The sequence below is a fragment of the Citrus clementina genome, unplaced genomic scaffold, assembly GCF_000493195.1.
Source record: "Citrus clementina cultivar Clemenules unplaced genomic scaffold, Citrus_clementina_v1.0 scaffold_2, whole genome shotgun sequence".
In the NCBI taxonomy this organism is placed as follows: domain Eukaryota; kingdom Viridiplantae; phylum Streptophyta; class Magnoliopsida; order Sapindales; family Rutaceae; genus Citrus; species Citrus x clementina.
In genome coordinates, this window is record NW_006262688.1 from 28,056,510 (window position 1) to 28,072,360 (window position 15,851).

Consider the following 15,851-nt stretch of genomic DNA (forward strand, 5'->3'; position numbering starts at 1 on the left):
GAAAGGACGAAGAAGATGCAGTATAAAAGAAATGAAAGAAAGATTTTTATATTGTTTATTTTTTATGTCTTGAAGTTTGTTCAGAGAATTGTTTTGTAGAATGAAAAAAAAACGTGTATAAGAAAACATGCATATCCGTTTACTCTTTAAATTTGTACCGGTAAAAATTTTATTTTTAAAATTATATTTAACCGGCTTGTAACTGGTTATATATAATTTAATTAAAATTTTTTATTATATTATAATAATTATAAATCGTTAATCTAATCCAATGGTTCATAATAATTACGATATAAAATCACGGCATCATAGAATTTTCTTGAAATTTATTATTTTTTAATTTTTTAATTTATCCTTAAATTTAATATGATTAGAAATTCTTAATTGAAAACTCACTCTATCAGTTGGACTTTAATTATGAATTAATTTGCCGCGCATCTATATTTATTTATGGCATACATATATATAAAAAAATGTTGAACAACACAAATAATTTTATAAATTATGAAATGATTATTTAAAAAATAAGTGACACAGAAAAAATTATAATTTAATTTAGAACTAATATATTAAGATCTCCAACATTAATAGTTCCATGTATAGGTAAATTATTGCAGAAACTTGAGGCCGTAATTCAAGGAAGATTACTTTTTCTAATGGAACTTAAATAAATATTGGTTCCAAAAAAATGATTAAGGAATAAGAATTTATAATCAGACGAAGATGAGATCAGAGCGCCGCCCGCATTGATTGACCGCAAACCCCTTCTTGAGGGCCACGGCTCAATTAAAAGGGCAGCGTTGAGTGTCCATCACCGACGATGTGTTGCGCCCAGCGGATTTGGTGGCGATCGCCAGATCCGGTGTCGCTGACGCTTCGTTGCATTTTGCCACTCCTTTCCATTCCTGGCTCCCACCATTATGACGTTCGGTACCAGTGTGGGCCCCCTTCGCCTTCTTTGTCGAGCACCCTGTCACGTGGCTGGTGATTCCTTGCACTTTTCATGCTTGCCATGCCCATTCCAACACCGCACTACTATAAGACACAGTCGCATACTTTTTTATTTTATTTTATTATTCTTATAATTTATATTATAATTCATTTTTTTTCAGGTATGCTATAATTAAGATATTTTTGGAAAATATGTTCCCTATATTTATTTATTCTTGAATTAAGGATATAGGCTTGAAGCAACTTGACTTAAAAAGATGTTAATTTATTTATTTTTTAAAAAAATTATGATTTTTTTAATAATCTCAATTGTTATAAGTTAAGACAGTGCCGCTAATTTTTTTTTTTTTCAATTAGTTTCAATGACACGATGAATCTGTAAAGTTAAAAAACAAAATTGATAAGAATATCTGTCAATTAAGATTCTCAATTGTTTTTTTGTAAAATTTATCGTGTTCGAAATAATTTGTATTTAATGTTATGTATGTTCTTTAGTTTGTAAAAAATTGTCTAAAAATTTAAACTTTCCTTTTTCTTCATACGCACTCTCGCTAAACAGGGAACAGGTATCCACAGCAGTCGCTGGAAACGCGCAAACAAAACAGTCCGGTCATCATCATCACATCATGATCCGCGATAAGATCCCACCTAAAGAAAAAGATTTGTTGGTGGTTCCCACGCTTCAACGAAACTGAATATTTCAGCTCAACAAATCCGATCAGCAAATGATGCTTACGCTGCACCTAAACACACAGGATCATAATTTCCATAATCCGCGTAACTAAGAAAAGCTTTTACGTAAATCAACGCGCCGCTAAAAGGGACTTCCCCACTTCGGTTGTGTTCCCATTCACCTGGGATTCAGTCCCAAACAACTTTATATTCTTTTCCCGTAATGCCCTTACCAACATATATTTAGTAAACTCGTTTGATGTAAATAACATTTAGGTCCCTAAGTTTTCAAATTTTTAATATAAGACCATCTATCTAATACATGTTCCTAGTTAATTAGAGTAACAATTATGACCACTAATCCACACGAACTTGATATGAAGTTAGCAAAAAGGTTTACTTAAGAATTTTTTTTTAATTATATCAAATATGTTTCACTCATTTATTATCTCATGGGTTCAAGTTTTAAAGTTTCCAGTATATTGACTTATTTATGATATGATTGACGGTTGAATTGATAATTTATGTTGATTATTTTTAGTCAAATAAAAAGAATATAATCATATATTTAGCCTATATTCGATCAAAAATTGAGTTGCTATTCCTATAAGTATTTTAAAAATTTCTTTTTAAAAAAGAAATTATTTTAATTTTTTTTGAAAATATGTTAAATAGGTGAGTAAGTTTATAAAAAACTTATTAATTGTTGTTTTTGTAAACAGTCTTCTTCTTCCTCGTTTTCTTCTTCTTTTGCCTAGTTTTTCCTTTGTTTTTAGTCTTTGTCTTTTCTCTTGGTTTCTTTAACTTTTTTCTATCTCGACTTTTATGTCGTTTGGCTTTTTTGGCTTTTATTAGGGATGACAAAATCCTCCACGGGTTTGGAGCCCCATGGAGCCCCACCCCAAATGAAGAAAATTTTTAATAATTTTTGGGGAATGGAGTGGGGAGTGGGGGAAAAATAATTCCCAAATTGTTAACGAGGTGGGGTTTGGTATTGCACTCCCCACCCCACCCTACCCCAATCCTCATTATATATAAATATGTTTTTAATTCTTATTTAGTAATTTTTATTTTATCAACTACAATGTCAATTAATAATTTTTTTTTAATTTTTATGCAATATAAACAGGATATGAATAAAAGAAAACCCTATAATATTTTTTCAATTCTAAAACATTATTACTTTTCTCTTTTAATGTGTTGCTCTCTTTAAATATTTTTCACTTTTAATATCATTTTAAGATATTGTTTCAAACTTTTAGAAATTTAAATTTTTTTTAAATACTTCATAATATAGTGATGATTTTATTTTAAGTTTCTAATTTTTAATTTACTGAAATCATATATTTATATTTACTATAAAATAAGTAAATGGGGAATGAGGTGGGGATGAGGCAATCATTCCCCACGTGGGGATTCTCCATCCCCAACCCACTAAATTTATTGGGTAATGGAGGCAAAAAATTTTAATGGGGTGGGGAATGGGGTAAGCCTCCCCACCCCCCACCCCACCCCACCCCACCCCATTGCCATCCCTAGCTTTTATGTGCTCCTGGCTTCTTTAATCTTCTCTTTGTTTTCCCTATTGCTGCTACTCTCTGTTTTAACTGTTGTTGTTGCTCTCTTTTTTTTTTTTTTTTTCTTTAGCTTGTGATCTTTGGCTTCTCTTTGGCTTCTAGGTTGCTTGACTTCTTTTTTGTTCTGCTTCAATATTGCTTCTATGTTGGCTTTGCTTTTCTTTTTCTTCTGACGCCCTCCTTCATTCCCACAAACTTCAGCTTTTATAGACAACCATAAGTTAATTTATTACATGTGTCAATTCTTCATATAATTACACTTATCTAAAAATCTTAACCTCCAGCAACACTAAACTTATCACCCAATTTAGTTGATATTATCCACTAAGACAATAACCTCTATCATATATAATTTATTTATTCATTAATAGTTGTTTCAAATTAGTATTTAAAATACTTGACATAATTAATAAACAGGGCCTATGTATATTTATCTAAATTGGATATGATACACCAATTTAAATTGTCACTCTTATTTAAAATAACCAGAGGAGATTTATAGAATTGAGCATTAACGATTACAATGTTAAGTGTATGCATTATGGAACTTAACACTGAATTATGTTTCAATCATTTCAAAATTAGGGACCTATTTGATACCAAATGAAAAAGTGTTGGGGCATTGCTTGAGAAATCAAGAAAACTCAGGATACAAATACTATTATCCTATTCATCCACGAACGAGGGTAATTTAGACCAAAGGGTAAAGTAAGAAGTGAGAGAAAAAGCAAAAGCAGTATGAGACAAAATAACAAAAAGTGCGACGCTGCTTATAAGAAGCAGTAGCAGAGTAAGCGCTTTAGCATGTGCTTTTGCTTAGGCTGATGTTTAGCTTAATTCTCTCATTAAAACACACCCGCCTTTTTAGTTAGCTCCTCTTCATGTGACTCTTATCTTTCTACTTTGACAAAATCACAATAAATGCTATCTGATTTACTTTGTTTTGTTTTTGGCTCTCCTGATTTGTTACCGAGTAAAAAAGATCCATTCTTGATAATGGACCGAATTCATTTGGGGTCTCTGTCGTAAGAAAAATATCATTTCGCAGAGACGAGTGGCGAATGAAGATGGCATTTTTAACTGGGAAGGCTTCATTTTTTGTTCTTGTTCTTGTTTTGGTTTCTTTGAGGTCGATTTCAGCTCTTTCACAAGATGGGTCTGGCAGGGATGCCCTCAAGTTAATTTTAGGTTCGTATTTCAACTTGTTTCACAACTTGATATCGATATTGATAATTAGTATCTGGGTTTTTGTTTGAGTTTAGTAATGTGTTTTGAGTTTTGTAATCTTTGTATTCTTGATAATCTTTTATTTTATTTTATTTTTTTTGGTGTGTCAAGAAATGTGAATTTTAGAGCTCAACTCAGGTGATCAGTTGGTTTAGGCACACTACACTGATCATGTGTTTTTATTGTTTCTGTTTTGTCTTTTATAGACAAGGGACGAATAAAACTTCTTGTTGTTTTCCTTAAACAGCTCAGTTTATTTGTTTTGATAACAATGTCGAAATGCTTACTGTGGCCAAGATTAGATGCTTTTATTACATAGCAGAGATTAAAAATCTCATCTTTGTTTGGTTATGTGTGCTTTGTTTAGCGTGTTACAGTATTCGGTGTATTTGTAACGGTTGATTTTATTGTATTATGCTTGTTGCGTATACAGGAGAGCATAATTTGGGACCCTTGAAAAATGGGATCAATGAGGATGCCGTAGCGCCAGGGCCAGAAATGCTGGAGCCTCTACTGTTAGCGTCAAACAGGACTAAGAGGCCTGACATACTTAACCACTTCAGGAGTTATCAAGGCGGTTGGGATATCACGAATAAACATTACTGGGCTGTGAGTCCTGCAATTTGTATCTTATCTTGCAGTAGAATTTTGATTGGTCTGTTGAAGTTTGTGATTGCTTGAGCATTATTATATTTATGCCTATTGGTAACTGTGATATTTCTGTTCATTTGGTGCATGATCATTTGTTTCTAGGCACCTAATGGTTCTCGGGATTTTGAGTTAAAAGGACAATAAGTTTTGAATTTATTTGAAATGCAATCTACCCTGTCTATAAGTTACTCTGCTGGAATGCTGCTTAACGTAGTTTGGTTGGATAGTCAGTTTGAAATTTTCCAAACTATAATCATATTTTAATTACTTTAGACCGTCATGAAGAGTTTGGTTCCCCAAGATCCAATAAGATCATGGAAAAAGTATTAACTTGTTAAAGAGTGTGTATTTCCAGTGTTTGGTTGTTCTAGCAGACATATTTTACTTGTGATCACTTTGTAGAGATCTGAAATGTGCAAAATATTTAACATTAATGTACCTAATCTTTTCATCATTGTGCATGCAGTCTGTTGGATTTACAGGTGCTTCTGCTTTCATTCTGGCTGTCATCTGGTTTATTTCATTTGGCTTGGTTCTCGTGGCACATCATTGCTGTGGATGGAGAATAAACATTAAAGGCAAAGAATCAGCCAGCTCACAAAGGATTTGTTTAATCTTGCTTATTGTGTTCACCTGTGCTGCAGCGTAAACATCTCAACTTCAGTATTTTAATCACTTGCATAATAAACCTTGTAAATGAAGTTCTTTTTGTTCTAGTTGTTCAGAAAGATGTGACTTTTCCATTCTATAATCAGTTGGTCAACAATATGATGTCAATATACACATTTAAGTGTGTTAGAAAGTGGACCAATTATACTTTTTTTTACATCCTTGCACATTTTAACCTCAGAAAGCCCCTTGAACCCCTCTTGATTATTGAAACATTCTGTTGGAGCTGTCTACAAATTATGAGTTAAATTTTATTTTAGTATTTTGCACTGTAAGAAATATTATAAAATTTTCAATCCATCATATCTGAAGAATCTGTAGCTTTGTCTCAAGTAATTGACATCTATGCTATCCCAGCAGATGCTTTTCATGCTTGATTTTCCTAATTCTTTTTAATGTGATAACTCATTTCTTCTCTGTAGTGGTATCCTTTTTCATCTCGCCCACTGATATCGTATCTTTTTATCATGCAGGATTGGATGTATTCTTCTTTCTGTTGGACAGGATGAATTTCATGGTGGAGTTATGCATACTCTGAAATATGTTGTGAACCAATCAGACTACACTGTGAAAACCCTGAGAAATGTCACAGAGTATCTTTCCCTTGCAAAGACTATTAATGTGGCCCAGGTTTTCCTTCCTTCTGATGTCATGGATGATATAGATAAGTTAAATCGGGATCTTAGTACAGCAGCCAATACTCTGGCAGAGAAGACAAGTGAAAATTCTGCTAAAATAAGAAAAGTCTTCAATGCTGTGTATGTATTCCTAAACCTTGTGTATTTATTTCTAGATCTGAATCTGTATAAACTAGTGATTTTAATTGGTCAATTTGTTGTTGCAGGCGATCTGCATTGATAACTGTGGCAGCTTTGATGCTTCTTCTGTCTATCATTGGTCTTTGTATGTATTGTTTAAAAGTTTTACTTGATCGATCTCATGAATTTAATTTTCTCATTAAGTTGATCATGCCTGATTGAAAATCATTGATTTTTTTTTTTTGGCAGTCTTGTCTATCCTCAGGCACAAACATGCAATTCATATGTGAGTTTTCTCTTTTCTCGCCGTTTTCATGTGATTGATGTGTTCAATTTATGATGATGATATTCTTCTTCAATCGATAATAGTTCTGTTCATTTGCTGAATGCTTTTCCTATCTCGAACTAATGTTGCCAACATATGTCATTGCAGATTCATTTTGAGCGGATGGTTACTAGTGGCAATTACATTCATTCTATGTGGAGTATTTGTAATTCTTAACAAGTAAGTATCAGATGTCATTTGATATATCTCCACCATGTTTTTGTACAACATTTGTTCATATGTAATGAATAACTAATATATAATGAGCTATCATCTTTCTGAATTCCATTTACATGCAATGCTTGGTACATCCTCAAAGCCTAAGATATGGCTCATTACAAATATCTTTTTGTCTAGTTCTATGCAGAGTTAGTTCCTTGTTTGTTTTTCCTCTCTTATTACCAACCATGCCATGTAATTCATCCTAAACTATTGACTTTTAAATATGCATAATTTTAGTTGAAGGATCTCTACTTCTATTTGAGCAATTGAAAATTATTTCATTTTTTGGTGACAACTGGAAATTCTGAGGTTTTTAGCATGAAGGTTTTCTCATCTTTATGATCCAGTAGTGGTGTACCCAATAAATCCCATTACCTGACAGAATATGATATCTTTTGTATTATAGTGCAATCTCAGACACCTGCATGGCCATGGACGAATGGGTAGATCATCCTCATGCGGAGACCGCTCTTAGCAACATCCTTCCATGTGTTGACCAGAGAACCACAAACAAATCGCTGATCCAGAGTAAAGAAGTCATCACTGACATTGTAAATGTTGTCAACCAATTTGTTTACAACATCGCCAATGCAAATCCATCTCAGGATTACATTTATTATTACAATCAGACTGGACCTGTGATGCCTCCCTTGTGTTACCCATATGACTCTCAGCTACAAGATCGCCAGTGTGGGTCGTATGAAGTGTCGATAGCAAATGCTTCTAAGGTATTATCATCTGTTCTTTTTATTTTGAATGCCTTTTTTTCTCCTTTTTTTCCTTTCATTTAGAATCTTTCAAATCAAGATTCTGCAAGATTATACAATATAAAATGTTGAAGTCTATATATCGTGATTGTCATCAGGTTTGGCAGAACTACACTTGTGAATTATCAACGTCTGGGTCATCAGCTTTTGGGCGATGCAACTCGGTGGGAAGGGTGACCCCATACTTTTACAAGGAGTTGGTTTCTGCAGTGACAGAGATTTATGCTCTTCAGCTTTACACCCCACGACTACTAAGTCTCCAAGATTGCAATTTTGTCCGTGATACATTCCAAAATATAACCTCGAATTACTGCCCTCCGCTGGAGCATTACCTGAAAATTGTGAATGCAGGATTGGGTATGATCTCGGTTGGAGTCTTGCTCTGTCTCCTTCTTTGGATACTCTATGCAAACCGCCCCCAAAGGGAGGAGGTGTTTGTAAACCTACCCTTACCAATAAAATGCATTAGTAGGAGTCAGAAGAACAGTGTTAATAGTAGTAACGGCAATCATGTAGCAACGCCTAACACTTCGAATGAAGTCTAAGCCTTGAAGTTGTAGAATTAATACAAAAAATAGGTTCATTTCTGAGTATTGTATTAGGGGAAGAAACCAAGATGGGGCGAAGCTCCATTTTGAGTTGGAAGCTAGTAGCCATTACTGAAGTGCTTTGATATATGTATGTATAGCAAATGAAAATTTGATTGTTGATTGGGTTTTACTATTTCTTGCTATCATAAATTTTGCTTATCAGTACAATCCTTGTAGCCCTTCAATTTTCAAAACCCATTTTATTATTTAAAAGAAAGATTGATGTATGAACAGAAATATGCAGCAACTCGGATCCAGAAACAAGAACAATAATCTGATACTGGTTTAACCTGATGTACCAGCTTTTGCAAGCCAGTTATTCGGTCCTCAGTTAAAAGATGTAATACGATTAGCACACATAATTTGCATTTAACATGAACAAGTTGATCTGAACAATTCAAATTTATTTGTTGGAGCGTTCAAACAAGCCATATCTAGACACTAATATGCATCTTCAGCTCAGAGTCGGAGCAGAGCCGAAGAATGATATGACGAAACACATTTTTAACCATGAGATCAGTTTCTATTCATGATCAACTCATTTGTGCTGGTAAATGCGAGAATCAGGCTATACTGAACACTGCTACAGAGATAACAAAATTGGAAAGTGATGAAAGATATACAGTCGATTTCAGCAGAACAAAAGGTTTCTCTGTTTCTCACAAACATTCGCATCAAGATGTATCAAATTGGAAATCCAAATCTACACAACACCAAAGACCTCAAACATCAGAATCCAACATTTACACTAGAAATGCCCAAAAGCACAAGAATCAAAATCTTATCATCAAGAGATCTTCATAAGGCCTCAAAATTCACTACGATCAGGAGCAATCTCCCCACCCATCTGAGAAGAAGATTCTGCCGCCTCTTTCGGCGTCGCCGGCACCGCAAGAACCCCATGAATACCATGAACAACAAGCCAGTCACTGTAATACAAATTCGGCGAACTAATCACAACTCCATTGAGCATCAAAAGATCATCGTCACCATCAGATCTCGTGACATTGATCTTAAACCCGTTCAAGAAAGTCTTCAACGTATCCCCATCATCAAAACCAACCAAATCACTCCACGAAATCTTGCAAGGCACGGTGTGCCTCAAAAGCAAAGACGAGTACTCGCTCACATTCCCCACATAATCCATCATCACACCATCGAAAGGAGCAAAAACAGTTAATTCAGCAATCCCACTCCTGTCACTAAACCCTAACAACTGCAACTCAAGAAATGAACCCATTAGAGAGTAACCTTTAGATCTCAATACCCCACTGGCTTCCTCGAAAGCATTCACTGAGTCATTAAACGAGAACCCACGTGGAGAAATCGCATCTTGATCAGTCTTGAAAGGAGAATCAGAAACGCCATAACCCGGATTGAAAAACTCATTAATCCCGTAGATGACCAACAACCCATCATTGTAAATGGGCTTGTGAGTGAGATTGACGCCGTTAAGTGAGACGTTACAGTCGGAGGGGGAGGAGGTGATGACGAGGGACTGACTGGGGGAGAGAGTGGGGATCTTGGAGTTGCAGGGTAGCTTTTTGAGTGAATAGAGAGGGAGAGAGAGGGGAGAGAAGAGGAATTCGAGGAGGGAAAGCGAGGGCTGGCCGGAGGAAACAAAGGCGGAGTCGGAGGGCGAGAAGATGGTGAGAAACGGCGAGTGGTGTGCGCGAGTCAGGGTTTTGGAGACAAGTTGGAGAGTGAGGGACATCGAGAGGTAGCCGGAGTTTGACAGAATGTCGGCCGCGCTGTGGACGGTGGAGGAGGAGGTGGTGTGAGAGGAGGAGAGAGAGAGAAGAGAGAGAAGGATTAAAGAGATGAGGAGCTGTTTGGTGATCGCCATTGATGAAGTTTTGGAGATGCTCGTTTCTGTTTTTCTGTTAATTTGGAGGAGTGATGGTGACTCAGTGGGTGTTGTTTGTTGTTATGCGAGGGCAGTCTGTTGCTTTTGGCGGGAAAGGAGTGGCACGTGGCGAGCTGGAGTGGGATTGGTTGATGCCGTTGGGGTTGAGAGTTGGCTGGGCTGGTCTGTTAGGCGGATTTATGGAATGACGGAAATGTCCTCGCTTTCTTTTACTCATCACATGATTTTTTTTTTTCCTTTTTCGTCCTCGTTTTGAAGGATTATATTTGAATAAGGGAAAAGTTCAAACCAAGAGAAAATTCCGATCCGTACTTATTCATTAACTAAAGCATACATTAAATTTTTTTAATTTTTTTTTCTTTTTGAACTTTCATTTGATTCATGGTAATTAAAACACGATCTACAATATTATGTGATATGAGTCACAATATGTGATTCAAAATATTTTTTTTTTTAAAAAATATATAACTAAACTCAATACATATCAAAATGATCGAGTCATGGAGGTCTTTCCAAGAAATATGAAGCGTCCATGACCATCCATCCATGAGGGCATAAAATGGGCACTTAGAAAAAGACTAGCAATGAATTAGATCGAGAAGTTCAAAAGTAGTATTCTTAGTGCTGCTAACTTAGTTTTGTGTCATTAACTACATTCAATAATGTTACTCCACTTAATTAATTGACATTCACGATAAGCTGCTAACTCAGGCGTTCAAAAAATGTATAAAAAAATGTGTAAATCTAAAGAGCCCCCAAATCTTTGTCCTATAAATATGTGTGTACAAATCAGTAGATGAACAAACCTAATTAAGCAAATTGAGGTACAATTAATCAAATTCGATAGACAACAATATAACATGTTTAATTAGTTTTTTTAAACTTCATTTAATTAACCTCCCAATTATTGAATAATTAAATTAACCATTATATTGATGTTTTGTTAGGGGCGGACGCTACATAAGAGTATAAGATTAGAGGGTGCCATGGTCCCTGTAGAATTTTAAAAAATTTTAAGGTTATAAATAAAATATGAAAAGTTAGTGCAAAATGTCCATATTAGTCCCTGCACAATTAATGTATAAAGTTTATATATTAGATAATATTGTAATTTTACTATTAAGACCACTAATAATAACATCAAAATAGTAAGAAACAAATCAGCTAAGCCAACTAAAGCCCATTAAATCACTAATATATAAAACATAAAAATTAGAAGTTTAAATTTGGTCCTTATAGAATTTTCTCCAGAGTTCCGCCCCTAAGTTTTGTAGTACATTATCTCGTGTATCCAGTTTATATATTAGATAATATTAATGTATAAAGTTTATATATTAGATAATATTATAATTTTACTATTAAGACCACTAATAATAACATTAAAATAGTAAGAAACAAATCAGCTAAGCTAACTAAAGCCCATTAAATCACTAATATATAAAACATAAAAATTAGAAGTTTAAATTTGGTCCTTGTAGAATTTTCTCCAGAGTCCCGCCCCGTAAGTTTTGTAGTACATTATCTCGTGTATCCAACTTAGCCGTTCATTGTTTTTTCATTATTCAATGGCTCTTATTTAAATTAATTGCATAAACTCGAAGGACATTATACCATACATGGAACTCGAATACTCGATTGTTCATTGTTGGGTGGGAATAGGGATACAACAAGACCAAAATTGTAGAGCTCTTTTGGAAATCTATGAGTCAATAAATGCATTGATGCATGAATCTGTCACTTAAAATTTCAAGATAAATGTTTAACTTACGGATAAATCATTAATAAAAAGCGCTTAGCGTATCAAAATATAAGAGGGTCGATGAATTGCAATTTGTAAGCCATTCAAAATTAATCTGCAAATATGAGGAGGTTCGTTTGGGAATGTCTATGGTTTGTGGCTCAAGTGATCCTTTCTCTTCTGTTTATGTAGCATAAAGAGATGGCTATTGAAAAAATGAAAAAAAGTTTGAATCTCCCATGCTTTACTTCGTTCAATTTGTACAAAGTTAAATAAGAGGATCTCTCCTCTTAATTAATTAATTTGTTGCTTAGTCTATATGTTTGAGTAGTTCAATTCGTGTGTAGAATTCACGTGAATAATGAAATGAGTGTGAGCTTCCATATTTGTTTTGTGTTAATCATAAGTCCTTATAGCTTACCTTTATTTATTTATTTTTTAAAAATTATTGAAAACGATTTAGCACATTACTGTAGCACATAATCATATGTAGCAACTATCAATGATTATATATATGGTAATTAACTTATACAATACTCGAAATTGGCTGATCAACAATAGATTATATTTATTTTAACAGTACGTGAAAAGTTAGTTTCTGATGCGACCATGCAATTGCAAATAAATTAATGGGATGTTGTCGTGGAATTAAAAAATTTGAAGATGTCTAAGAAATAACACAGAGATAATGAAACGCTGGTTTATGAGATTGTCTTATTTATTCTGATGAATCATGCAACGCTGGTTTTGAAGGGAAAAGATTACGCTTCATGTTTTTAAGAATATAAGTTAAAATATTAAATATCAATACCATCTCATTCTCACCATTTTACAGTTTTCAAATAGGTGATTATAGGGAACGATTGTGTATTTTAGGAAAAAAAATTTCTTTTAATCATTTGGATCAAATTTGACCCGTCATCAACCTAAACATTTGGGATGCACCATATATGGCCAAACAATCTCTGCAGATCCTGTCAAATTTCATCATACCCAAATTGTCTCGTCTAAGCGTCAATTAATCATTATCTATTTTTATTTTTTTAATTAGAGGGTCACAATGAGCCATATCTCTCATTAAATGCGTAAAGTTAAGATAAAACAAAATCTTAAAACAATACAAAGACAATATGAAAGCACGACACACAGTCACACACTAACAAAAACAATAATTTAGAAAACTATCTGCCTCCCGATAAAGAAAAACCTTGCTCTCCTAAAGGGAGGAATCCCATCAAGTGAAGTGAGTATATTAATTGTATGAGTAACTCGAAAGTTCATTTGGGAGAGCAACAGACGACGGTTTAACTATCTATTGCGAATGGACCGATGGGGATGAAGGGAAGGCTTGAGAAGGAGTTGGACCGCCAGCATGGAATCAGACTCTGACCAAAATTTGAACCAACCCCTATCAAAAGCGTTATCAATAACTAGAATGACAGCCATTACTTCAGCAAAGAAAGCTGTATTGTGTCCTAATGGAGTACCAAAACCACCAACAAATCCCCCTGAAGAATCTCTAAAAACAGTAACCACAAGCAGCTAAACCCGAATTGCTCCCAGAGAGGCCATCCGAATTAGCGACGATCCAGCCATATGAAGAAGTGGTGTCCATGTCAAAATAATAGATTTGGGAGCTTTACCAAGTAGACCAGCAACTCCAAGTTGGCGCAAAAGATCCCTATCTTTGCCGAAAACACCTGAGCACAAGAAACCAAAGATAAGTTAAATAGCCGAGGACTGAACGGGTTATCAAGATTGCATCGCCAAAAAATAGAATTGAGTAATTCGTATGCAAAGAGGTTTCAAACTTTTTGGCAAGCCACTGGCCAAATAGAATTTAAAAATGAGCAATTAAGGCACACAAGATCAGCACGATCGAGGAAAGAAGGACCGTCACAAAGGCTGCAACATCAAACCATCGTAATTCTCTCTCAATCTCAGATTGTCATTGTTGGGTAGCCCGTTCTGGATATTGATGGATGTAGCAGCTTCAAGAAATTTTAGAACTTGAAGAGCCGGTACTACTAAATTGAGCTTAGGCTATTACCTATAAATGCAAGAGGGTGATTAGCAATTTTGTAGGCAGCTCAAACTAGATATTAAAATAATTAAGCAGCAAAAATATGGAGCTGGCAAATGAAAGGAAGATATTAAAATAATTAGAAATTTTGAAGGAGGAGCATCGTAATTTGCCATGTTCAAGAAGGTGATCGAATTGCTTTAAACTGTTGTGAAGATGAAATGAAATGAAGTTATAAGGCTGTTGTTACGCAGTTAATTGCTGTCTAGTAATTAGTAGACTGTATGCATGTGTTTTATTGAAGTATATTAATAATGGAATGAAATTCTGATCTTTATTTACTATTTTGTGTTGATCACTTAACTTTTATATACGACGTGTTTCTGTAATGCTGGTAAAGCAGACAAATGAACGTAAGATACACATAATTAGAAGACTTAGATAATGGAACTAAGTAAGATACAAATAATTAGAAGACTTAAACAACAGAAATAAGTAACAATAAGATACTGATAATTATAAGACTTAAACAACAGCGGAACTAAAGAAGAATTTGCTATTAAGGATGAATGTATCTATCTTTAAGCGAACTGTTAATTGTAGACTTGTAGTGACAAATCTCCTAAATTTATTCAGAGGATTTTCACTACTTTAATTCATCTCAGGTTTTGGAGAAAAGTGCAAGTATGCAGGGGCGTAGCTTAGCATAGGACCTGCCCCAGCTGGTTTTTAAATTTGTTTTTTATGGTTATCTTAAAAATATATATTTTATTTGTTATTTGTAAAAATGTCCTAGGTGAACTGCGAAATTCTAAAAGTGTCACATGTACTTTTAAAAAAAATTTCATGATGCCCTTAACTTAAATGTCTAATTCTAAATAATTTGATTAGCTATTATAATTTCATGAAAATTAATAAAGACAACAAGAGAACCGTCTTTATCAAATGAAATGCATTAAAAAAATCAATTAAAACAAATAAAATCTAAACTTTACTCTTTTCTTTCTTCTCTTCCATAGAATAAAATGTGGACTCCATAGCAGATTAGGTGATTAGCAGTGCGCGTCACCGTGTGCGTGGATTTCTTCTCACTTTTCTTCATTTGTATGGTATGATATTTTAAAATTGTAAGTTTATTAATTCCTATTTTTTATTATTTCATTTTTTTATTTTAAAATCCCTAATTTATTATATACTCATGTTTGATTTTTGTGTTGCCATATATGAATATTTTTGCCATTATTAAAAGATTTAAGAACAAATTAAGTGATTAAGATCGATACATTGTACACTAAATTTGTAATCAAGATCCATATATTTTGTCTAACTCTGTAAATTGTAATTTTCATGTATATTCTTTTTATTTATGCTGAAAATTTTCTTTGAACAATAAATATCATAATTTTCTTTGAACAATAAATATCATACTTATTCAATAAATATATTTCTTTGAACAATCATGGATAAATATTTAAGAAAGAATTCAGCAATTGCAACCTCATTAGGAAAAATGAGTGGCAATTCACAAGAAAAAGTCAGACTTAATTTGCATGATCTTCCAAGGGATCCCGATTTACAAACGGCAATTTCAAAGTTAGATCCTAATATTCAAGACGAAGTTTGGAGAGCATACTTGCAAACGGGTCCTTTTCAAGCTCAGAGCCATGATTTTCCTACTAGGTCGTTAGGAGAAAAGTCACGATGTTTTGTCTGGAGTTGGCTCAATAATTATCCTAATTGGTTAGAATAGAGCATGGTAAAGGATGCAGCTTTTTGTTTTTACTATTATGTTTTTTAGAGAAGAAAATAGTAGT

The 15,851-nt window shown here is 33.9% G+C and overlaps 2 protein-coding genes across 2 annotated transcripts; one reads left to right on the plus strand and one right to left on the minus strand.

Annotated features, from left to right (window-relative positions):
* Nucleotides 1-3,999: 3,999 nt before the first annotated feature.
* Nucleotides 4,000-8,508, plus strand: LOC18053576. Its single transcript, XM_006448241.2, has 9 exons — nt 4,000-4,388; nt 4,861-5,036; nt 5,545-5,723; nt 6,221-6,505; nt 6,592-6,650; nt 6,755-6,791; nt 6,939-7,010; nt 7,459-7,780; nt 7,918-8,508. Exons 1-9 carry the CDS (start codon nt 4,262-4,264, stop codon nt 8,362-8,364), a joined length of 1,704 nt encoding a protein of 567 aa, XP_006448304.2. The 5' UTR covers nt 4,000-4,261; the 3' UTR covers nt 8,365-8,508.
* Nucleotides 8,509-9,184: 676 nt separating this feature from the next.
* Nucleotides 9,185-10,292, minus strand: LOC18053450 (putative fasciclin-like arabinogalactan protein 20). Its single transcript, XM_006448242.2, has one exon. The coding sequence runs from the start codon at nt 10,253-10,255 to the stop codon at nt 9,218-9,220; it is 1,038 nt and encodes a 345-aa protein (XP_006448305.1). The 5' UTR covers nt 10,256-10,292; the 3' UTR covers nt 9,185-9,217.
* Between the last annotated feature and the right edge of the window lie 5,559 nt (nt 10,293-15,851).